The sequence below is a fragment of the Lethenteron reissneri genome, chromosome 37 (genome assembly GCF_015708825.2).
Source record: "Lethenteron reissneri isolate LAM-NWPU_2019-01 chromosome 37, ASM1570882v1, whole genome shotgun sequence".
In the NCBI taxonomy this organism is placed as follows: domain Eukaryota; kingdom Metazoa; phylum Chordata; class Hyperoartia; order Petromyzontiformes; family Petromyzontidae; genus Lethenteron; species Lethenteron reissneri.
The window spans coordinates 12927247-12953816 of NC_083815.1; the positions used below are offsets into that span (position 1 = coordinate 12927247).

General features: G+C 45.2%; 1 protein-coding gene across 1 annotated transcript in view; it reads right to left on the reverse strand.

The window, feature by feature from the left end:
- Nucleotides 1-26570, reverse strand: part of LOC133351506 (ATP-binding cassette sub-family C member 8-like) — a 106036-nt gene that overhangs the window by 56634 nt on the left and 22832 nt on the right. Inside the window, 8 exon segments of the mRNA XM_061566765.1 lie at nt 10463-10605; nt 11319-11359; nt 12781-12943; nt 15865-15999; nt 17317-17472; nt 18223-18387; nt 22571-22753; nt 23906-24148. Of these exon segments, the coding sequence (XP_061422749.1) occupies nt 10463-10605; nt 11319-11359; nt 12781-12943; nt 15865-15999; nt 17317-17472; nt 18223-18387; nt 22571-22753; nt 23906-24148 (1229 nt within the window).

The window sequence follows — 26570 nt, forward strand, 5'->3', positions numbered from 1 at the left end:
TCCTAAGAATAGATTGAAAGACTCCCTTAGTTTAGCAGTTTTAGTCCTGAATATTTCCACTGAATAATACGAACTGGCATCCTAATCACAGTGTGGGCAGTTCATGACTCAATACCCGCAGATAGTTTTAACGCCTGCAACTGCAGTTGGGTCGGCTGCAGCTGCTACAGCAGCTACAACAACAACAGCTACAACAACAACAACAGCAGCTACAACAACAACAACAGCAGCTACAACAACAACAACAGCAGCTACAACAACAACAACAGCAGCTACAACAACAGCAGCAACAGCAGCAGCTGCAGCAACAGCAGCAGCTGCAGCAGCAACAGCAGCAGCTGCAGCAGCAACAGCAGCAGCTGCAGCAGCAACAGCAGCAGCTGCAGCAGCAACAGCAGCAGCTGCAGCAGCAACAGCAGCAGCTGCAGCAGCAACAGCAGCAGCAGCAACAACAGCAGCAGCAGCTGCAGCAACAACAGCAGCTGCTGCAGCAGCAACAACAGCAGCAGCTACAACAACAGCAGCTGCAACAACAGCAGCTGCAGCAACAACAGCAGCTGCAGCAACAACAGCAGCAGCTGCAGCAGCAACAGCAGCAGCTGCAGCAGCAACAGCAGCAGCAGCAGCTGCAGCAACAACAGCAGCAGCTGCAGCAACAACAGCAGCTGCAGCAACAACAGCAGCAGCTGCAGCAACAACAGCAGCAGCAGCTGCAGCAGCAACAGCAGCAGCTGCAGAAACAACAGCAGCTGCAGCAACAACAGCAGCAGCTGCAGCAACAGCAGCAGCTGCAGCAACAACAGCAGCAGCTACAGCAACAACAGCAGCTGCAGCAACAACAGCAGCAGCTGCAGCAGCAACAGCAGCAGCAGCTGCAGCAGCAACAGCAGCAGCTGCAGCAACAACAGCAGCAGCTGCAGCAACAACAGCAGCAGCTGCAGCAACAGCAGCAGCTGCAGCAACAACAGCAGCTGCAGCAACAACAGCAGCAGCTGCAGCAACAGCAGCAGCTGCAGCAACAACAGCAGCAGCTGCAGCAACAACAGCAGCAGCTGCAGCAACAGCAGCAGCTGCAGCAACAACAGCAGCAGCTGCAGCAGCAACAGCAGCAGCTGCAGCAACAGCAGCAGCTGCAGCAACAACAGCAGCTGCAGCAACAACAGCAGCAGCTGCAGCAACAACAGCAGCTGCAGCAACAACAGCAGCAGCAGCTGCAGCAGCAACAGCAGCAGCTGCAGCAGCAGCTGCAGCAACAACAGCAGCAGCTGCAGCAACAACAGCAGCTGCAGCAACAACAGCAGCAGCTGCAGCAGCAACAGCAGCAGCTGCAGCAACAGCAGCAGCTGCAGCAACAACAGCAGCAGCTGCAGCAGCAACAGCAGCAGCTGCAGCAACAACAGCAGCTGCAGCAACAACAGCAGCTGCAGCAACAACAGCAGCAGCTGCAGCAACAGCAGCAGCAGCTGCAGCAACAGCAGCAGCAACAACAGCAGCAGCTGCAGCAACAACAGCAGCAGCTGCAGCAACAACAGCAGCAGCTGCAGCAACAACAGCAGCTGCAGCAACAACAGCAGCAGCTGCAACAACAACAGCAGCAGCTGCAACAACAACAGCAGCAGCAGCTGCAGCAACAACAGCAGCTGCAACAACAACAGCAGCTGCAACAACAACAGCAGCAAGATGGCGGCGGCGTGTGCGGCCACGTGTGCGTTGTGCTGCATGGGTGTGGGCTGTGCGTGAGAGTGGGTGAGGGTGAGCTGCGTGTGAGTGAGCTGTGTGTGTGTTTAAATTTAGTGTTTTAAAGATGTCAATTCACCTGCTGTGTATCTTACTACTGTCCTTCCCGGCCATATCTAGTGCCACACTCAACTCTACAAATGGCTACCCGCGTTACTTCGCGTCAATACTTATTGCTAAATTTGCAACTACACCTGCTAATGAAACAACTTATAGACACTTCTACACTCCATCATTATATCCTTTTAAACCCTATCTTTGTCCCATTACTTCACCAGCACTCCTTCCAAACTTCATTCTGCTCTTAAAAATAACACCATCTGCGAGCTGCTGCTATTCGTCCAAGGTTCGTCGCTCTTCATCCTTTCACAGAAAATACCTGTGCAAACTATTAATTCTACTTTTCTTATTTCTGGGTGGTATTGAGCTTCATCCTGGACCAAATGTAAAGAACTCATATAATTCTGTAGATTTTTCTGGCAGAAAAGGTGTTGGTGTTCTACATGTCAACATCAGAGGGCTTTTGATTAAATTAAGTCAACTAAAACTAGAAGTAGCAAATCTTGACCCGGACATATTTTGCCTAACAGAAACATTTCTCACTCCTGCCGTCAATGACTTGCAGATTACGATTGACAACTACAATCTTTTTCGGCTTGACCGAGGATCTAAAGGAGGTGGAATTGCCATCTATGTTCGTAATACTATTGCATGTTCACCAGCTCACTCCTTGTTTAAAAAATGTTGCTTTGAAGGTCTGGCTCTCAGAATAACTCTCCCTAATAATCAACACATATTGGTAGTGTGCTGCTATAGACCGCCTAGTGGGAAGGATGTTGAAGCTGCATCTGCACTGAGAGAGCTTCTTGGGGGCCTCCCTAAAGGTGAAATAGTTTTAGTGGGTGATCTAAATTGGAATTGGCTAAACCCGCCGGCCGTGGCCACAAATTTTGCAGATGAATTTAACCTGTTTCAATTAATAAATGTCCCCACAAGACCCAACCTAAAAAATCCGGGACAGTCATCTCTGCTTGACGTCCTATTGACAAATGCCCCTCACAATTTCGCACTGACTGGTGTTCTAGGTAATAACCTTAGTGATCACTCCTTCATTTTTGGGGTGAGATCATCAGCCAGACCCAAAGCCCCCCCTAAATTGGTTGAGAAGCACTCCATGAGACACTTCAGCACTCAGGCATTTACTAATGATGTGCTTCACTCGGATATTGACAAGGTCTGTGATATTCCAAACCTGACTACGGCTTGGGAGACCTTCAGGTACACGTTTCTCCAAATTCTTAACAAACATGCTCCGTTGGTTAAATTTAAAACTAAAGGCAACCGTCCACCATGGTTTGATCCTGTGATTACAAAGCTCATGAAAACTAGGGACAAGGCTTGGGCATGTGCTCAGAAAAGTAATTTGGTCAATGACTGGCTAGAATACAGGATTTTAAGGAATAGATGCGTCAAAAAAATACGGCATGCAAAAAATAACTACTTCTCTTCCACTCTCCTTGAATCTCATGGAAATGCCAGGATTTTCTGGAAAACAATCAAATGTATCGAAAAGGCATCCAAAACAGATCATCTGCCCGTTCAGCTTAACCGAAATGGGGAATATTTTTCAGATCCCCAAAAAATAGTTGACAATTTTAACCTTCATTTTTCTGAAGCTGGTACCCTATTTGATAATGTATTGGGAGTCACCCCTGCTCATGCAAATTCCTACACTCCTGTCCAAACATTAAGCGAATTTAGTTTTCAGCCAATCCACGAAAATAATGTTCTGAAACAACTGTCCTACCTCAAAGGGTCCTCCTCTACCGGAGCAGATAGTATTCCCGTCTTTGCTCTACTAACTGTTGGTCACCTAATATACAAACCTATAGCCCATATTTTCAACCTGTCCATCAAAGAAGCATCAGTTCCTCTAGAATGGAAACATTCCTATGTTCGTCCACTTCACAAAGGGGGCCCTAAAGATGATCCAAATAACTACCGACCTATCTCAATTTTGTCCCCGTTGATGAAAATTTTTGAAAAATTATTGACCTACCAAATTAGCAGTTTCCTGTCCGCCAACAATCTATTACATCTAAAACAATCTGGGTTCCGAAAAAAATACAGCACCACATCTGCTGCATTAGACTCTCTGAATCACATTTACAGTAGCCTTGATAATAAGCAGTACTGCGCCTGTCTTTTTCTTGACTTGTCCAAAGCTTTTGATACAGTAGACCACAACATCCTGCTTAGTAAAATAAGTTGCCTCGGTTTTTCCGAAAACACAGTAAAATGGTTAAAAAATTACCTCTTTTCTCGCACCCAAACTGTATTCACAGATGGTTGGAGGTCAAACAGTGTTAAGATAACAAAAGGGGTTCCACAGGGTTCCATTCTCGGCCCCCTCTTGTTTTCTCTTTATGTAAATGACTTGGGCACTGAACTGGATTATTCCAGGGTAAATCTTTTTGCAGATGACACGGTACTAATTACTGCTGGCCGCTCTCCGGATGACGTGATTGCTAAGCTCCAGAGTGATTTCAACAAACTACAACATCAGCTAGTTGCTCTTAAACTAGTCCTAAATCCTGCCAAAACCAAGGTGCTATGCTTCTCACCAGGACTAAAGCGGGAAGTTATTTTCCCCCAATTACATACCTTAAATAATGATCAAATAGAGCAAGTCAAGATCTATAAGTATCTTGGGGTCATCCTGGATTCAAAACTGAATTTTGAAGATCACATTGATTATATTGGGAAAAAGACAAAAATTAAAATTGGTTTTCTATATCGACACAAGCACTGCTTCCCTCCTATGTTCCGTTTGGAATTGATTAAAGCTACCGTACTGCCTCTACTTGATTACTGTGATATTGTGTATAAATCAGCCCCAAGTACTGTACTGAAGAAGCTTGACTCAATGTATCACTCGGCCTTAAGATTTGCATTGAACTGCCCATATAGGACTCACCACTGTGATCTCTACATTGGGTCAAACTTAACATCTCTGAATGTTCGACGGCTTGTGCACCAGATCTTATTTATTCATGATGTACTTGCAAAAAAATCTGCAGATTACCTGCTGGATCTCGTCTCTGTTTCAAAGAACAAATTTGACCTAAGGTCTACACTCATTTACCAGCTTAATATTCCCTATTGCCGTACATATACTGGAGGAAGGGCCTTTGCTATTGATGCCCCCAGGGTCTGGAATGCTGTTGCAAATAAATTGAAACTTGAGTCACTACCTATGAGATCTTCACTCAAAACTGCTTTAGAGGAGTTGTACACCCCTAGCTGCCAGTGCTATTCAGTGACCTAAAATAAAATGTTTCGCTCCGGATGATCGCTACAAAGTATGACCTGTGTTTTGATTTAGTGTGCTGATCTTAAAGGTGCATTGAAAAATTACAATACTCCGATTGATGCTCCTGCTGTTGTGGAGTGACTCATGCAGCCAGCTATGGCTGCAGGGTTTTGGTAGTACATGTTGTTTATGCCATTTATTGTTAAAATTCCGTCAGTTCCTATGATTGCTTTTTCATTGCCTTCATGGCTTTATTTTGGTGATTTCGAAAAGTGTATTGGTTTAGCCATGTTTGTGTTGTTGTAGTACAGAGTTAGACTGATGGCCTTAATCTAAGTTGTCTTGTGGTTGTTGTTGTTGTTTGACTTGCATCCCACTGGGATTTTTGCACACAGCGTTGGTGTACGGTGTTTTTTCTGCAATATTTTTGCTGTCTTTTCTTGGATTTTCTCTTTGCACTTAGTCACATATTCACTTTAAGATGTTTTTTTTGTTCATGTTTTTGTTTTTTGTTTGTTGCGGTTGCACCCGATTCAAGAGCTGAATGGCTCACAGGGCTATACCTAATAAATGAACTTGAACTTGAACGCAGTAGAATTCCATACTGCCTTTACAGTGCCATGCTATAGTTCTCAGCATAGTAAAGTTGGGAAATTGGTGACCAATGTAAGGACAAATGTTTGAATCCATCACGTGACACTCCAGTCATCCTCGCAGCGGCTGTTGGCTGGCCATCGAACAAAGATGGTCACTGCATCACGTGCTTTCAGATGCGCTTCTGTGGCTATCTGGAATGCTCTTCCTTCTGATATGAAGAAGCCACTGGAGCTATGCACTTTTAAATCTAGATTTAGGACGAATATCTTTAGAACTGCTTTTTGTGTGGAGTTTATTGTCCTTCCGTTGCACCTCCGATTATCTCAGTTGGCTATATTCTGTGCGAAATAAGTTCATCATACACGCATATTAATGTGCTTAAGATTTACATTTGTTTTTGGATGATGCCATGCATTGGAGGTTCTATGCGGAAATTATCATGAAGCCTCAATCACCCGTTGAGATTGTTATGCTTACAAAGATTTTATATCTCACAATGTATTGATACAATTCTGACTTTCCTGACTACATTTAATATAACATATGACGTATTTTACAAATTGCTTTGAGCTTTCAAACTGCTTCGAAGCCAAGTGGCTTTCCCCAAAAACAAATATAGATCACTGTATTTGCTACGGAAACCTACATGTTATAGAAATGTAGTGACTGGAAATGTCACTGTGTGGTGCCGGGCCTGCGAGGCCACGGCGGGATGTATACTGTTGTGGGTACACCCTGGACACGGGGTGTAGTACCAGCCCTAGTGGGGGCTTGGGTGAGCGCTGGTGAAGCGCGGTGGCACCACGCACAGCGTGCGGCGCGGGCTCCCGTTGAGAGAGCGAGAGTCAGCCAGCTGGGGTTACGTTGGGGGCATGATACTCTGGCTGACCTGGGGACATGTGACCGGATGATACTGGAGGGGGCCATCGGTGGAGGGGGCCAATGGGTGGTCACATGGTCTGGGAAGAACTCTCAAGAGCCTTCGGGCAAGGGGCGAGAAGGTAGGCGGGGCGAGAGGCGGAGCCAGCCCCAGCCCGGCCCAATATAAGGGGGGCCCTGTAAGGGGCTAGGGGTTCTTACTGTTGGAGAGGCAGGAGATCCACGACAAGCTTGAAAAAGCCTCCAGCCACGCGGTCCGGGACCCAACTTGTGGTCCGGACCGGGATAGTGGCACCGTGTCTAGTTCTGCCGTAGCGTAGTTAGTTTGGTGTTAATAGTCCTGGAGTATGTTTTGCAAATAGTTAATAAACGTGTTGCTCCTAAGACAACGTCTGCAACTCAGTTGGACTCACTACATATATATATATATATAAACCTATTACATGGTTACATTTAACATACTCGCCATGTGGAAGTAGAGTTTAAGATGATAATATTGGTCATCATGTAAATCCTCTAAAACTATCTACCGCATGCTACTGTATCTATATTTTATTGATATAACTTTCATGTTTATTTTAATACACACTCCAAAATCTCAAATCCCTCATGTAAATTATCCGGGTTAGACACTCGATACACATCATCTCACTCAGAGAGACAGGACTACGATGGTGCTAAACCGGTCCACGTGACAATGGTGATGGGACGAAGAGGTGTGGCGATCGTGGTGTAGTTGGCACACGATGGACAACGGACGGCACAACTCCCCGGGCCTCTGCTATCTGCCGAGTGGCTGCGTCACACCATTACCAATCCAGCTTCACGGCATTGCAAGATAAAATTTCACTTCAGGCCACGCGGCATGCCAAGCAAGTGCGCTATTCTTAACGCGACACTTCAAAAGCAGAATCTTCTGAACGTCCGTAGTTGTTTCATGCATAACCGTAGTTTGCCTGTGTGTTGCCAATTCCAGTTCAAACACCAAATGCAGGCTTCACAGAGCTGTGGGGGTTAATACGGCTGCACTTACTGGACCTGCATTCGCTATGAGACACTAAGTAGAGCAGCTGTGTTCTCATCATGTGTGCTATAGCATTATGATGCTTGGCAACAATCGTTTTCACGTCACTTTATGGCCCACAGTACTGTGTCATAATATGATTTTGGAGATGCATTACTTTTCTAGTTATAATAAAAATAAAAAAGTCATCAAACCGTTTGAATGTACCATGTAGGTTCGGATGAATAATTGATGCAATATGCACAGTGAAGATTTGAAAATGCATGAAAGAGGCCCAAGGAGCTATTCTTAGTCAGGTGCAGAACGAGCGTGACTGGGGCATTATTCATCTCAGACGTGAGCAGTGATTGACTTACAATGCCAGGCACAATGAATGTGTCACTAAATTTAGATGCCTCCTCTTCCTTCTCCTCCTCTTCTTCAGTACATCTAGCTCATAGCTCACCCTAAATCACATCCACTGCACAAACCATGGCAGATGCGGATACCGGATGTACAAATGGAAAATTCAAAACTCTCCAGAAGTGTGCGACGGTGGTCATCCAGTACAGATCATACAACATAACGACGCAATTCCCAATCCACAAATACGAAGAAAATATCACAGCGATCAAACTCCGCTGCTCCTGACGTAGTTATCTGGCTTGACCACCTGAATGTGAAATTGTAGTTGTTGCTCTGCATCTACATTAACCATACAAAAGAAGAAGATTACATCAATGCCACTTTTTGCCAAATTGTTTTCCAAACTCCACACTTCCTAACCATATCCTTTCATGACATTTATAACATTCTCTGCATGCTTCTACACTGAAAAGCCAGAAACGTATCTTCTATATGCTTTGTTAAAATACATCCCTCTGACCCTTACAGCAATATCTATCTCTCTTACCTTAACCATATATATGTATGTTCATACTAAAGATTTCAGTTAGTTTCATCCTATCAAATCCACCATGCCAATGCAGTCTATTAATGTTCTGCATTACAGAACAAACCCACAGGCACTTCTAGAATGTCTACTGTCCCATTGTCTGATGACACCTTTGTGATAGAGATACACATTAGGGCCTTTGTCTAACCACCCAGTAAAAAGATGTCTAAAGTGGCTACAATCTCCAACAAGGAAAAAAAAACCTGGTCCAGTACAATTCCTGAAGCCAGAGGAACATAAAGAGTCGCAGCCTGTGTAAGCAAAGCATCACTCAAGCCAGATGAGCCTGCAGTGGTCAGGAGCATCCCACAGACTGACAGAGGAGTAGCTATTGCTCATTGCATTACCAGCCACCAATAAAGCCACGAGGCTAATTCGTGACCCGAATGAATCTCAGGGCTCACACAGCGTAAAATTACCATGACTGCTAGGAACGCACAATTATTGTAAATTAAAAAAAAGTAACAAACTGACCGAAGAGCAGGGTTGTGGATCACCTAAACAAATGTTAAACTCTACAACCCACTAGGTTTGTGAGGTGGTCATGAGGTAACAGTACAGCAAGTGGGCTCATAAACCCATCTGTACAGAGCTTTGAGAGTTATCCACTGGTATGCATGGTTTTTTCTGAGTACTTAGGGTTCTTTCACGTGAAAAAATACTGCTTTTAAAGGAATCAATTAAACATCCCAATTACGGACCCTGCTCAAAAACATCCCAATTAAGGACAGTGCTGAATGAGGCTTTCCTTGCAAACTGAAGAACAGCCCTGCAATATCTTCTTCTCGCTACTGCTGGCGGAAGAGCCCTCACTCGAGAGAGCTCTAGAGAGCTTCCTTAGATGGAATTTTGGCCTACTCTTTCACAGCAGCCAGATATCTTCAAAGAGGTGGTAGTACCCATAATAGAGGTTTTTGGGTTAGATCACGTAAATATAAATATGTCGTTAAACCCGCCACCATCCGACACAGCCTATTAGTAAGGTTTGTCACATAAACAAAACGTGCCAATTCGTTACTAGTACAACACACCGGTGTGTTGGCGAGCAAACCAACAACATTTACAATTCGAGTGCCGTGATGTTTCGCCGGTAATTGCAACCAGCCTTATCAGACAACAGCCGGAAATTGTGGAGAAATCCTCCTGTTTCAGTTTTAAATAGAGGGATGCAGATAAATGTGATGTTGTCACTTGTGAGCCAATCAGGTACGAAGGCAAAGGGGGGGGGTTAATCTATGCATGTAAATAACAATGGATATCCATCCAGATGGTAGTTCGCAAACTTTACCCGACCACATGCAACCCGCTAATAGACTGCGATGAACCCATTTATACTGCTCGGTGAATAGAGGCCAGGGGATTTAAGAAATGTGCCCCATTGTTTCAACTTCTTGTTGCCGTATGGTTGACGTTGATGCAGAGAAACAACAACAATTTCACATTCAGGTGGTCAACTCAGATAACTTCGTCACGAGTAGCGGAGTGTATCGCTGTAATGTCTCCTTCGTATTTGTGGATCGGGCACTGGTGTCAGTTATATGTTGTACAGTCTGTTCTGGATGACCACAGTCACACACTGGAGAGTTTTTAATTTTCCATTTGTGCATGAGGAATCCGCATCTGCCATAGTTTGTGCGGATCGACCATGAGCTTCGTGGAAGATCATTCCCAGGGATCTTCTGCATTGGTTCTTTCACAATAAGGTGTTTGTTTGTGAGTTCTTTTGAACTCCATTCAATACTCTAAACTTCATCGAGGTTGAACTTGCATTGTTGAAGGTTAATCGTATGGGTCCAAAAGGGCTTGGCATGCCTTCGAGCGATGACGAGGGACCTTAACAAGGTCCTGATTGTTTCAACTGCCCTGGCATGACATCTGGATTGCAAGTCCGGTGTGCTGACCGTTACACCGGGGCAGCATCCTTTCACCGTAAATTAAATGATGTTTACAATTATTCTGAAGAGCACCTGGGCCCTACCTGACGAGAGCCTTGACGGTGAAGCGCACCACCGTGGACAGGAGGAAGAGCGGCGTCACCAAGATGTGGAACAGCGACAGAGACGCGAACGCCACCGACGGGGTCAGCTCGGTCTCCTCAATGTGGGCGTGAGCCACAAACGTCTACACAAAAAACAAAGACAGAGAGCCCCCTTATAGCCTCAACAGACTCTTGGGGCAATCGCTGTTAGCGAGTAAAATCACCTATGAAGGCCGGCAATGGTAAACGAGGGGGTGGGTGGCAAGCACCACGCCCGGCCGTCTTTCTCTCCCCAGTGGTCATGTTTACACACCGTAACCAGGTACTCATTTACAGATGAGTTGACCTAGGGAAGGCCCAGGACAGATAATCGTCACTGGTGTTGGCCGTGAGCAGGAATCAAACTCGGGTCATCGAGTTCTTAGCACAGCATGCTAACCGCTGCGCCACCGCTCCCCACACACACGTGCGCGAGGTTACACGGCTATCAGTGAAATATCCCTGTTATAGTGTTGACAACACAGAAGGAGAAACATTTTCGTGTCAGCTGGAGCTACTTTGCTCTGAAAGATCGCAGTTTGTGATGAACTCCAATCATTGTTTCATCCAAAGCCAAGCAAAATGTTCTCCTTGAGCAATGAGTGAATGAAATGGAAAACAAATGGAGCTGTGTGCCTTCACTTGGGCACTGTCACAAAAAATCCTTTAAAACTGCTTTTTGTGTTTAGTTTGTTGTCCTTCCCCGCACCTCCGATTAGCACGGTGGGCGATGTACGGTGCGAAAAAAGTTAAACATACATACGTCACAATGGTTTCATGATGGGCAGGAAGGAACATGTGTGTGGGTGATACTCACGGCAAGGACGGCTGCAATTGGAATTCCAGCATTCATGAAAACTGCACACACACAGAGGGGATATTTTGAGAACGTCTCAGACCAGTACAGCTGAGTGATAGCATGCAATAGATATTTTCAAACAAATTCAGAAACATTGCACAATTGTTATTGTCAGCAATTTACACTACATATGCATTTGTTGATAATAAAAAAAATCCATACTATATTTGCTGTCGGCTCATTGTTTGTTATTTCTCAAGGACATTGTCCATTACTGTGGGTGCATGCTTAAGTGATTTGGTAAGCATGCATCAAGGTAAATGGCAGTGTGAGAAGATGAGGATCACAGTTGTTTTCACGTCTCTTGTGACAAACGTGGCCCTATTCATGAGATTTGTGGCGCCTGCTTGCTCTTGGTCAGTCCCAAGCTGCCCCAAAGCCAGACCAATATCACCATTCCCTACTAGCAGACTAATCCACATTTGCAGGATGGTGGAGCATTCAACTTGAGTCATGACACCGTGAGAGCTGCCACTGGGCGGTCTCCCTGGTTAGACTCCAGCACCACAGCAGGGCGATGGAGTGGTTAAGATATGATGTAAGGCACTGAGTGAGCTGCTGATGAATGTAAGCCAGTGTAGCAGGTGTGTTTATGCTCGTGATTAAATATGAATATAACTATATTCTTTGGTTCTTTCGGTAAAGTCACGTAGGTAGAAAAATAAAAAATCACGATGTTTCGATCGCAACACAAGCAATCGTCATCAGGTGGGACAACCAGAGCAAGAAAAACTGCTGAAGTAGGCGAGAGATCTGCCGTGGCACGAGGTTATATAGGCCTCGGCAGTAGGGAGGGAGAGAGAAGGGGGGGGGAGGCGGGGCAGAAAGTGGACCGCGCAGCAGCACCCGGGTCACTGGAATAGAGATCAGAGAGAGATGCACAGAGAGAGAGAAAGACAGTAGCAAACTAATGTGAAGTTCACAAATTGGGAGCGAGGGTAGGGCAGCACTGTCTGTGCGGGCCGGGTCGTGACCCAGTGTTGTTGCTGTAATGTAAATAAACACATTTCAGGTGTTTATTAATAAATACAACTTTACAACAGTGCCATTTTAATTAACATTGTTCATTATAAAGTTAACGCAGCTTAGTTCATGAGTGCGGAAGGAATAATCACCAGGCCACTCACTGGTTCTGTGCAGGAAGGAAGGACTGGAGAGAGAATTAGTGGAGAAGAAGAGAGTGGTGCTCGAGAAGGAAAGAGGTTCACTGAACAGGGTGGTCCAGATGTGTTGTAACTCCCAATTCATTGACCCATATTTTGTTTTCCTTTGAATATTCATTTCTGCTTTAAATATAACCTTACTTTTAAAAACTATATTAATTTCTAGAGAATGACATGGGGGTCACGAGACATCCGGACCACCCTGTCGAGTGTGTGCCCCCTCCGAGAGGGGGAACGAGGGGAGAATTGGAACTCACTGGAGAGGGATGTGTAGATGGCAAAGGTCTTGAGGCTCTTGAGTTCCTTCTCCCTCAGGGTCTCCACGCTGGAGCAGAAAATGTTTTCCCAGGCGTACAGTTTGAGCAGCTTGATGCCCTTGAGCATTTCACTCGTCTTCATGAGGCGCTCGTTGGAGTACTCCTGTCCATGCCACATCCAATGTCAGTTGAGGAAAATTACCCGGATATTCACAGCGCGCAAAGTCATCACGTGGTAATAATGGGTCTACGTCAACCAAATGTAAAAGGTGTGTGCACAGTAAACCCTCGCTATGTGCGAGTTCTGGATTCGCGAGTTTCCCATATTCACGAGTTACTATATGTATACTGATTCCCTATTCCTGACCCGCCGGGCTCCAGTGTTTGCGAGTCTACGTAGTGCCGGACCACCGACACCGGGGAGGTGCGTGCAGAATGTTGTTACATTTGAAACGGTCTGCAAAGATTAAGCAAGCCCTCTCGGCTGCCCGCTTAGTCTTCAAGTCTCGCAGTAATCCCGCTCTGACATTGCTACTGTGCATCTTTACTTTATTCTGTATGTACTTGCAGTCAACTGTATGGTCCGTTAAAAAGAACCCGAGAGCAATCGGGGATTGCAGGAAGCTGATTGTTCACATTGGTGATGATATCAGCTGTGAGGAGTAGGTGATGTGAAACTTTTGTTCCTAAAAAGTTTTATTTCAATGAAATGCAATCCAAATATTGTAGTAGTTCTCAACTCATGGGGTCTGTCTCCCCCCCGCCTTCCCCAGCATTTCAGGGGGGGGGGGGGGGCGAGAGGCTGTGGCGTGGATACCATGCAGGAGAATTTTTAATGTGTGCAGGGAACATCAAGCACACCGTAATGCCTTACAAACCACACAAATACACAACATGAAACAAATGCCTTTTTTAACTCCGCGTTGACTAGAGGCAGTGGATATGTGACCTCTCTGTGGTTCTAATTGGGGGGCTGACATACCGAGCAGGTTGAGAACAACTGATGCGTGGTGGGGAAAAAAACATTTAGCTTTTTAAAAAGGAATGCCTCGAGGGACGTCATTCCTACCCAAGGCTATAGTAATTAAGGATTGGCTGGCCCATACAAATTGGCAACCGGTAAAAGATAAGTATATATGTGATGCAACATAGCTCTAACATGAAGAGCACGCTTATTACCGGGAGGGAAAGGTAACAAGAAACACGAGTACACATTTCAGCATGCGTAATGTGAATTCAGTCTCAAACAAGGAAGTTAAAGCCATTGATTAATGGAATAATGGGATAAGTGGAGCAATTAAAGACATTTACTTGATGCAGTGGCTATTTAAGTTTCAGACAACATCGGTAGCGGTCATTCGACCCTTCCTGAAAACGATCACAAGAAAAACACCGTCACCGCTTAAGCTAAAGAGTAAACGTGGTTTCGTTTGTGGAAAAAAGTTGAAGTACATTCACAGGAAACTACATTTAATTCGTTTAATGACTGCACTGCATGACGATGACGATGATGCACTGTGTTTTTGAATGCCGACAGATGCCATTTAGCTGTAAATGCCAGAAAGCATTTAGCTGTCTGTGCTTCTCAAGGGGGCAGGTGTCTCTCAGCCACACCGATGAACAGCCTGAGAAGACTCTAGAGCTGGGTCAACGCATAGGCAGTAGGACGTATCGTTAAATCGTATTTACGTTTAGAGAAGTCGAGACTGAGAGCACCATGGATCATTTCATGTAAAGCCCAAGCAGTTTTTCTTTGGTCGGATTAGATGTGGAAAACCTCTCGGAGTGATTTCTGCTTGGCATTAACTTCAGATTGAGACCAGGGTGCGACGTGTCTAGATGTATCACAGCATTCGAATGCACGTGCGGCTCCCGAAGAAGCTCCCAGCAAGTGGCATGAGATGTAGGACATTATGCCGAACAGCACGCGGTACAGCCCACAAAACACGTTGCAAAAACGTGTGCAGCACACGTAAAATATTTTTGTGTGAGCATGTACACACACGTGGCTTTTGTTTTCCATTGCCACGATATCGGACAATGAAAGACATTACGTTATATTCACTTCATCATCACGCACATCAAAAAGCATTTTCACGATCACTGGTTTGTGTTTACATCTAATGCATGCTGCGTGTGTGAAAATTTTGAGATAAAATATTAACGACCAATAAACGAATGCTCGTCTCAACATTATGGCCCTCTTTGTTAATCCCTGCGTGGAATGGAAGTTATTTTACCATGCCGCATGTCGGTAAGTGGGGGTTAGTGAAGGAAAGCAGCATTGATATGGTCGCACAGTACAGTACAACAATGGTATATTTTCTGCATTTCCCCCTGCTGCCCATTACCTATCACAGCCACAAAACATCAAATTATCATAAAGGTTTTTGGTTCTTGGTTAAATTGCATAAATATAAATGCGTTGATAACCCACCACCACCCGACACAGCCAATTAGTAAGGTTTGTCACGTGAACAAAACGTGCCAATTAGTTACTGCTTCAGCACACCGATGTGTTAGAGAGTAAACCCATAACGTTTAAAATTTGAGTACAAAACAAAAAACAACTTCACTATGATAATTGGTTTATTACCCTTCTATCTGGCAACAAAACTGACACCTTTTTTTTTACAAGGAGTCATGTTTGCATATACCGCAATACCTGCAGTCATCTGGTCCAACCCATGTGAGACTAGGCTCTAAGGAAAGCTGTCTCGGGTGTGGACCAATCAACTTCAAGGACAGTGCACATTGTCAGAGTTATGTCTTATGTTTGTATTATGACTGCAGGTATTGCGGTCTATGCAAACATGACTCCTTGTAAAAAAAAATAGGTGTCAGTTTTGTTGCCAGATAGAAGGGTTAAAAACCAATGATCATATTTTTACTGGCAAATGAGGTTCCCATGGTGTAAAAAACTTCACTATGAATATATTTCCCACGAAAGCCTACGAGTTAAAGCAGATCAATCACTGAAATAAAGAAATGTCCACCGCCCAATGATGACATGACGGAGCGGTTTAGTCGTTGGGCCACCAGGTGAGGGCCAGCTCGGTGAGCGTGGTGGTGCGCACTCCTCACCAGCGTGCACTTCTGCACGTCGGCCAGCTTGGTGGCGATGTAGTACTGCGCTGGGGCGAGCAGCGCGATCACCGTGGCCCCGATGAGCGCACTCACTCCCAGCTGGTTATACAGGAGGATGACCCCCATCACTATCTGCGCGACAAAAGACAAAGATCCCCCGCGTAGCCTTAAGAAACTTTTGGGGCAAGTTCTGTGAGCGAGCGCCTATGTTGGCCAGAATGGCACACGAGGGGGTTGGTGGCCCACACCATGCCCGGCTGCCATTGTCTCCCCAGTTGCGATGTTTAGACACCACACCAGGCACTCATTTTAGGCTGAGTCGACCTATGGTCGGCCCAGAACCGATTCATATTATCGTCACTGGTGTTGGCCGTGAGCGGGAATCGAACTTGGGTTGCCGGGGTTTGTAGCGCAGTGGGCTAACCGCGACACTACCGACACATAGCAGGACCAGAATGTCTAAAATGTGTCTTGCCCAAGTCTTGAACAGGTCCACTCAACATTTCCTGACAGTTAAAACGATAAACCTAATTTGTGTCTCTCTCTGTTTATCAATGCAAATCAAATTGTTCATACTTCTTTGTGGACTCTTCTGCCATTTGTTAAAATATCATATTACGTGGAGGGACATACAGTATATATTTTCTCCTTATTTATCCTTTGTAAGGTAATTTCCCATCTCCCGTCCTGGATCGGCGAAGTAGTCGATGTTGATTACTCAGTCACCTGAGGCACAAGGTTTGCTTGGTGAAATCGGCCTGAATAATTATGTCAGCAGTAGTGAACCGCAAAGGACATAGGAAGCAAATGATTATCGTCTAAACCTAGAAACAGCAGCACGGCAATTTCAGATCTCCATATTCCTGATAAAAAATAAAATTAGTACATATATATACCCTTAAGCATAGCTATTAATGGCACGTGTTTCAAGTTTATACATTTGAGTTTATGTAACATCTTTATACAGCCATGGAGTTAATATCTATACGTCTCAGAATAAGGTGGCTCATGGACATGAGCTACGGAAAATGACTGAAAAACTCGACAAAGATGGGTGCCCTAGTTGGGCCAAAGGTAAATATGAGCAAAACAAAAGTATAACAAACTTTAAATTAATTGGTGTAGGTATCCAACTGGTAAATACAACGGAATATGTATTCCTAGGACAGTTGCTGTAGGCAGATTGGGATAAAAATCCTGAAGAGGCTAATCGAGAACACGAAAGAGCAATTTTGGAAAACTACATTTGACAACGAAAAGCAACAAATTATCCGTGATGGCTTATGGAACAGAAACTTCTACCTCTCAAGCCATAAGCACACCTCTGAGGACCCCCAAAAAAGCTCACAGGTCCATGGGAAGCCCTGGGCCACAGCGCACCCATTGCAGTAACCGCATCGTCACACCGCGCGGAGCCCGTGGCACGGCAATCCCAGTGGAAGAACCTACCTGGACTGGCATGGCCCAGAGGTTGGGGCACAGGAACATAAACCACATGAGCTGGTTGGTGTCAATGGCCACGAGGTTGCAGATCTGCCCGATGGTCATCTCCCCCATGGACATGTTGGATGTGGACAGCCTTAGGATTTTGTTGTAGATCGTCGTCTGAAGGAGGACACAAACACGCACGCACTGAAGGCTACCAACATTACAGCATGTTACAAAAACAGACACGCCTTATACAAACAGCGCTGTGTGGGTGTACAGAACACTATTGTGGGTACATTATGTCGATATGTTTTTTAGTGTGAGAGGTCTGTTGCTCGAATGGATCTTGAGCCCAAAGTGTCTCACTGCTCAGACGATCAGCGGGGCTATTGATCATCGCTATTTGTCATTCTACGCCAGTGGCAGACACCTCACCACCAGGGCAATGGTCTTGTCATGGTAATGACCACTGTTACATTCCCCCAGGGCAGCACTGTCTTGATTGCTCAGTAACCTAAGTAATTTGGACACTGAGGGCTGATCAGCACTTTTTTATTATTATTTAACCAACATCAGTCATCACATCAGAGAGCATATACCAACACGGGTAACATCAGCATGGCGAGGGGGGGGGTGACGTGTGCTTTTCTCCTTAAACAGGAGCAGGTTAAGGTGGACCAGGTTTATGTAACTAACCCAACCACTCTCTCGGGTCGAGGGTACTCTGAGCGTAGAGAAAATCCCGGAGCCCATCCTCCTACCTCCGCACCCTTTTACAGTTTTGGGTGTTCTAGATTAACTCTACGGTACGCTCCTATATCCAGACCCTACATGGGGTTACTGAGGAGTGACGCCGGCGGCCCTGTGCCACCCCGTGCCGCGTCGTGCAACCCCGTGCAGGCGAGTCCTCAAGTGTCTCTCTCTGACCTGTATGGCTCCCCGCAGGTTGATGCCAGTCTCGATGGCAACGTAATAGGAGGCCTGCAGGAATGTGCGCTGCAGGATGAGCGCCAGGAAGAGCAGCACCGCGAGCACGTAGGCGTTGGCCAGAAACTCCCGTGACGAGATGAAGTACACGCCAAAGAACTTGTCCTGGGAATTGGCACAAAGCACATGGCTAAGGCAGCAGAGGGACTCGCTGTCAACGAGCCACATTTCAAGAATTTCACTTCAAGGACGGACACAGCCAAGATGTTGGATTCGTTTATAGTAACCATTTTAAATGTTTTTTACGCAGAGACCAATGCGATGTGTATTTTCCCTCTGCTTAGCCACCAATGCTACATGGAACATTAGTGTTAGATATATGTGATGTAATTTTCACCGTGTGCTGCACCTCCTATTAGCATGGTTGGCTACGTACGGTGCAAAAAAAGTTCAACATGCATACACTAAATTCTATCACATTGGCATTGTCAACCCTTAGCTCCAAAGTGCACGATTAGACTGTAATTCTATCTCAAACGCCAAATGTTTAATGCAATTCACTCCAAAATGTATCATGCACAATGTTGTAACAATGGATGGTACAGGTTTAAAACGGGGAGAATGATACAAGAATTCGGAAGCCAGTGAAGGCACGAACACCAGCCGCATTCCTGATACACTAGTGCCCTGTCCGTGTGCCGCTCGCGATCCCACAAAGAGGCTACAGCACTCGCAACTTGTCATCAAGTGCATGCGTCGCGCGTATCAGCAGCCACTGTCTCCGATCGTGAGGCACCCGGGGATGATAGCAGTGCACGCGCAGGGCAGGTATGGTGCCGGCTCAAAGCCCAAATCAGTGGCGGCTCGGCACTATGTACTGTACGTATGTTGAACTTCTTTCGCACCATACATAGCCAACCGTGCTAATCGGAGGTGCATTAGAGGCCGGTGGGGCAGGGCCCCACTCATGAAAAGTACAAATTGAGGAGAGAAAAAAACTCAAACACAATACATGACTCCTCATTATAACTATTATTGCTTGCATTAAATCCTTCAACCCACCCCACCCCCACTCTTTCCCTGCTCCCCCTCCCCCCACGGTCTTCTATACCCTACCAATATATTGAACCCATTGATATAATCAAATACCTGTCTGCCATGCACTGAAGGATGATTCTCACAACAACACATTTGGAAATCAATCATCAGCTGGTGTGTTAATTTATCGAAACAAAACTCCTGTTCAAGATTCAAGCTTTTTTTACGTGCTGCATAATGTTGTTTGAACTATTAAAGTAAACCTGACTTTAATATGTATTTTAAACGTTGCATCATAATATAATATATTTATGTATTTCCAAGCAGAACAACTGAAGAGGATCAATAATTGTTTACATTGTTTTTAACATTTTATCTGCACAATGACACCTTGCTATATTTGCACTATGTTACCCTATTTGTATTTTTGTATTTTTATATTGTATATTATAGCTATTTTATAATTTATATTTCATTCAAATGTTTTACATACTTTAGCCCCTTAGTATTAGTTAGACTTTGTATCTTTAGTATAGTTAGATTTGTACACCACTTATTTAAGATTTAAGATTACTGTATGTTGAACATATGCACCTTCCTGCCAAAGTAAATTCCTTGTCTGTGCAAACTTTCATGGCGAATAAAACCCTTTCTGATTCTTATTATAGACCTTTTTAATTGAGGGAGTGGTGGCACCATGATTCGCAACCTTTGCATTTTGAAGCTGGCTACCTAAATCCCAGCGTAGGCCAACGCCAGCAGCGAGTGATATGTGAACCAGAGTGGTGAAATATGGTCAAACAACCCCATCGGTAACATAGAATTAGGAAGGCCTTCATCTAGCAGTGGATTGACAAAGGGTAATTCGTTTTTTATTAACACATTTGAACAAACATGGGGAAGATTACAACACAAATAGCAGTGCTTTATTTATCCGTGAAATACTGAATCTCAAGGCTATCATTCCGGAGGATCCTGAATTTGGATGTTTAGTCCATTTACTAATATTTGGCATGAGTATTTGTTATATTAATATGCTTGCGGGACACTATATAAGTATAATACCAAACTTCATTGCATAGGAGCATATGGGCTTCACGAATTGACACCCATACGAATCCTAAGGATTATAATAGTCTGTCCCTATGAGCCTCAAGCACTTACAGTAAACCGAAAGAATCCAAATGTTACCTGAGTCTGGGCTCTGAACCTCAGGTATTAACAATGAATCACATGCATTATTTTGTGTTTTTTAGATCATGTTAAGAATCTTTACGGTGCCGTGGTCAAAATGTCAAAGCTTGAAGGGGCATTGTTATGGAACTTTGCGCTCACCTTATCCCAGATTGAATCTGTGGTGAATGTGGCGTTTCTAGTGGCACCGTGTGCTTGCCCGTGGGTCCATAATGACGAACCAATTTGTGGCACCACGTCTTTCACTTTTTTCACTTGCTGCACGACAATCAGACACATTTAGCTACTAGAGTGGCACTGTGCTGCATGCACAATGAAAAAAAAAATATCGCATGTTACAAATATCGTTTAACAGTTATTTTTTGGCTTTTTTTAATTCTGGCTGTCACCTGATGAGTCTGGTTGCAATTGCCGGCGAAACATCATACTTGAATTTGTAAATGCTCTGGGTTTAATCTCCACCACACAGGTGTGCTAAACTACTAACAAATTGGTATGTTTTGTTTACGTGACAAACCTTACTAACTGGCTGTGTCGGTGGAGGCGGTTTTAACAATACATTTATATTGACAAAATTGTAATTAACATTCCCATGTGGTTTTATTGTGAGATGAGCTGACTGAGCTTGTAGGGCGAGCAGCTTGCAATCAAAACTTCGTGAGTTCAAACCCTGGTTGGGGTCGACTCAGCCCATTGTCCCTCTGGTATGTTTAAACTTAGTTCCGTACCACTATGTGGGGAAGGCAACAGTGGTCGTCATTTGGATAGACTATCCTCTACCATAGGAATGTTGAATTTCCACAACTGACTCACGGCTTATAAAGAGGAGATGAGCACCAATGCCCCAATGGCCATTTCAGCCAGGTATTTCTTTGACTTTGATTGTGAGAAAATAGTCCACAGATACCAGCAGTGACTCAGTCCCCAACATGCAATGTGACAAGATGACATGAAGTATCGCAATTACATTGTATCATAGGTTTCATTCGTATTTTTGTTCTACAGTTGTATTTATCCTCATTATAAAATGAATTAATAAATAAACAATCCAGATAAATACTTGCTATAAAAAAGCAAGAATTTAGAAATTTAGAAGACTGTCCAAATTTGGGTGCTTTTGGTAAAGACAGGATTTATATTAATACTTTAGCCGGTAATGTTCTTAGATATTATCAACAAAAACCAAAAGTGGTGAATGCTACTACATCCCCTGTAAAAGGAAATGGACTAATTCCACACAGCTGAGTTATAACTACATCCACATCGGGCTCTCCATCCCGTTCTAATTGTGGTCATAATACTGTCGACATACACTCACGATGGCTATGTTCGTATTCATTCGACTAGAGTTTTGCCAAAATGCCATCAGAAACTCTACCCTTCATACTCGGTCGTGTAAGAAGCAATCCTGAAAACTAAGCTAGATTGAATCAACATGGCTATAATACAGAGGTATTAGTTTTACTGCAAAAATTACAGCATCAAAATACTAACCAATTTGAAAGAACAGTCAGCCAATCGCAAAGCTGCAATAAAAACCAGGAAAGTGTGACCCCGAGCAAGGACATCAGAAAAAAAAAATACGTCAACTATACGTAGGTTTAATTTTAGGGGAGCTCTACCAAAGATAACCAACAATATTAAAATAAAAAATAGTTAAGATTACATGCATCTTTTTGGTTCTTCCGGTAAAGTCACGTAGAAAGAAACTAAATAAAATAAAATAATAGAATACGAGGTTTCGATTGCAACACAAGCAATCATCATCAGCAATCATCATCTGATGATCGAAACGTCGTATTCATCATCTGATGATGATTGCTTGTGTTGCAATTGAAACGTCGTACTCTATTATTTAATTTCCAGCAGTCAGGAAAGCTCCAAAACAAGTTTATTACATGCATCATTGTCAAAATAAATATAGGTCGTATTAAACCAGGGCTGTGCATCTACAGAACACAGGTGAAATCACATTCCACTTACTCGATTGGCCCACCCCCACGTGTCACACGACACCAGGAGTCCAACTGGTGTCACGTTCCGGCAGCTACTGCCGCTGTGAGAAGAGGTTTGCAGCGAGTGCGCAAACCGAGTCAAGCCGGTAGAAGAGTCTGACCTGCGGGTGCAGCTTCTTGTCCTTGTTGCTCAGGTGGTGGACGATGCCCCATATGCAGAGGGGGCCGGCGAAGCCCAGCAAATCGGACAGGTAGCGGTAAGTGCTGCTCAGCAGGATGGGCCGGCCGAAAGCACGGTACAGCGAGCGCCAGATGGAGGGGGGCTGCGCCTCTCCGGCAGACAGCTGCGGAGAGAGAGCGGCAGAGAAACGCATTTCTCAGCTAGCACCGCACACACACACGCAGCCGACGCCACCAGTGCGCAAGTACGAGGCCAGGCAAAATGAGGCAAGTTACTCGGCAGTCTCCCTCACACGGCAGGTGTGCGAGACCTGTAGCGGTTATTACAGAGAGCACCGTTGCCTGCATCTCGTATTCTTGCAAGCCGTGCAAGATATGCAGGCGTAGAAAAAGGTCGCTTAGTTAATCGACATTCAAATTTGGACCCCCATTGAAAGCGTGAATTAGATAATTTGCCTGTTATGTACAGCAACTCTCCGATGTGCTTTTGGGTTGTTTGGCATGGTGTCCGACGTTTCGCTCCACATGCTGCGAGCGATACAACACGAAAAGACATCAGAAAGCTGTGCAGCTAAATGGCGAAAACCTGCACAGTGACATGTGCAGTAACTCCTAAATATGTGTTACCAGTGCAGAACTAGGTGGTAGCTAAGAAGACGAATCCTGATGTCATAATAATCAGACAACACTTGGTAGAGACTGGTCCATGTCATGCAGCACTACTGCAGATTGTCTGTGTGTAGTAAATTTTGTGTGGGAATGATGAAGCCAATCACTGCACCAACCCCTTCACATAAGCCACGTGACTTTAATTGTACTTGCAGCCAGGTTGCCTTCTTGTAGCTCATCTATTATATTGGTTTAAAAAAAATGGCAATGTTTTATTTTAAGTTCAATGTGTAGATGATGGTCGGTCAAAGCCTTTGGCAGCAAGTCATTGACTTATTCATTTAGCTTGGTTGTAACACCTCCGATTAGAACGGTTGGCTAAGTACAAGGCGAAAGAAGTTCAACATACATACATACAACACCCTGCTGCCTTCCTCAGGGGGCGTTATACCTTACTGCTGAGGGGGTTGAGACCCACCTGAGGAAACTAGTTGGGATAAACTAGTTGGAATAAGCAAGTTTGAGGCTGGGGCGTTCTGCTTCTGTAGGGCCCAGAAGCATCACAATGTTTAATGTATCAGACACCACGCCTACACCAGTTCGTAATATGCACACGCGTGCAAGGTGCATCGTCTTAAACGTGTTTATTTTGTCTCTTGCGGTAGGCAACGGGAGAAATCCTATAATGCGGCTACGACACGGGATACCTTCTGCTCCTCGTAGGCGTTGCGAAAGCGGATGTAGTTGGTGAGCGCCCGCATGGCGATGGGCAGCTTGCCGATGCTCTTGAGGTCGATGGGGCGGCGGTGCGCGCTCGTGATGAAGGCGTTCATCCACCAGTAGGTGGCCTTGGACAGGAGGTTGACGAACGGCTGGAGGAACCGCACGCCCAGGTCCTGCAGGTCCTCGGGTGGCTTCACCTTCTTTGGGTTGCGGAAGCCAACGTACTTCTGTGACCGAGGGGGCACGGAGGGACAAATGCGGCCGAGCTCGGCCATTAGGGTTAATGTACTCGAATGTGGCCACAGTGGCCTGTGAATGGACGCGTGGCCACAGTGGCCTGTGAGTGGAGGCGTGGTCACAGTGGCCTGTGAGTGGAGGCGTGGCCACAGTGGCCTGTGAGTGGAGGCGTGGCCACAGTGGCCTGTGAATGGAGGTATGGTCACAGTGGCCTGTGAGTGGAGGCGTGGTCACAGTGGCTTGTGAATGGAGGCGTGGCCACAGTGGCCTGTGAATGGAGGTATGGTCACAGTGGCCTGTGAGTGGAGGCGTGGTCACAGTGGCTTGTGAATGGAGGCGTGGCCACAGTGGCCTGTGAATGGAGGTATGGTCACAGTGGCCTGTGAGTGGAGGCGTGGTCACAGTGGCTTGTGAATGGAGGCGTGGCCACAGTGGCCTGTGAATGGAGGCGTGGCCACAGTGGCCTGTGAATGGAGGTATGGTCACAGTGGCCTGTGAGTGGAGGCGTGGTCACAGTGGCTTGTGAATGGAGGCGTGGCCACAGTGGCCTGTGAATGGAGGCGTGGCCACAGTGGCCTGTGAATGGAGGCATGGTCACAGTGGCCTGTGAGTGGACGCGTGGTCACAGTGGCCTGTAAGTGGACGCGTGGTCACAGTGGCCTGTGAATGGAGGTATGGTCACAGTGGCCTGTGCATGGATGTGTGGTCGCTAATGTGTGCAAGTGTTGCTCCGTCCAAAATGGAGGTGCAAAATTGTTGAGTTAAGCTGAAGATGATGATGGTGAAAATAATGACATGGATGATGATGAATATGCTAATGAATAGTATGATGATTATGACAGCAATGATGTGGATATGAAGATGGCAATACAGATGGTGAAAGATGTTCCAATTTGTGCTTGTGATGTTGATGATGATGATAATGGTGTTGCTGCTGCGGTTTATAATGATCCACCAACCCTCACCAACTCTCATCTCATGCAGATCCACCAACTATAGTCTCCAAAGCATTGCATCGCTGAGTTGACCAAGTGAAGGCTCAGAACAGGTGCCAATAAAGTTTGCAACGGCTTGGAATTAAACTCGCTGGGTTCGCCATGCAGTGCTACTCCCTCAATCAACTGGGAGGTGGTGGAATGATAGCTAAAAAAGGGCAGGAACGAAGAGACAAATTCGTTTGTGTGGAAGGTCTCGCAAGGGAGCTCGATTTACACGATGAGATGAAGAGGACCAAGTAAGACGAGCAGCTAAACCCATATGAAGACAAATGTGAGAAACTCTGAAGGAGCACTGACTACAAAGTAAGGGCAGAGGCAGGTCACAGATTGACGTGGAGAGTGGCCACAGAGACAGGCAGGGCATGCTCATTGTTTCATAATTCAATTATATTTTATATGAGGAGAAATCATTCAGCTTGGGAAAAGAAATAGCATAGTCCAATATGTATATATGTTGAATTTCTTTTGCACCGTACATACTGGAGGTGTGGCGGAAGGACAACAAACGAAACATAAAAAGCAGTTCTAAACAACAAGATAAAGCACTAATGCATGGGAAAAATAAACCATCTTGTTTGTGATTCATATTTTGGCAGAGGTCCACTTGACCGTGGTAGAGTTAGTCCGATTTGGTGAAGCGAATGGAACAATAACAACACACATTGCTCCGCCAATCCCACACGGCCTTCTGCCAACGCATGAGTCACCCCTTGTAAGTCCAGACCACGCTGTTCTTGTCAGCACAATGGTATTTTTTATTCAGTATCACGCCAATGTCATCGACTGATTCATCCATATTTCTTTTCCACTCTTATCCCATGCCTACCCCAATCTCTCCCACTCCCTCCTAAAATCTTTCATCTCCGTCTGCCGCAACTACACCATTCTCTATTAACGATTTCTATTACCCAACATACGGTTGATGCCTCTGAGGTACAGCAAATCAGGACATATCATGTGAAGAAGTATATCTCACAATACCAGAAGAGGGGAGAACTGCACGTAAGCAAAATTGCATTGCATTATTATGCAACTGACGAAAACCAGGATTGTCAGTGTCCTGGCAAGACTTACATTTTTCCCAGGGCAGCTCCCACATAAAGAGGACAATCCTGGGAAAACTGGGACTGGTGGCAACGTATGGGTGCCACTGTGGCTGGAATACAGGAGGTCGTAAGTTCAATCCCTACCTTGACGCCTACTGCTGTATATTTGGAGTTTGCATGTGTTTCTCTCTCCCTGTGGTCGTGTGGACTTAGAATCAACATCACACATTTTAGAGTATTTGGATGCTTAACATTTCCAGACGATAAGCCACTTCGTTGAGCCATCATTTCTGATGACCAGGTCACTTCTGAAAAAAGAGCTACATAGCTCAGTGGAGGCCTTACCTGGTAAGATTTAAAAATAGTTG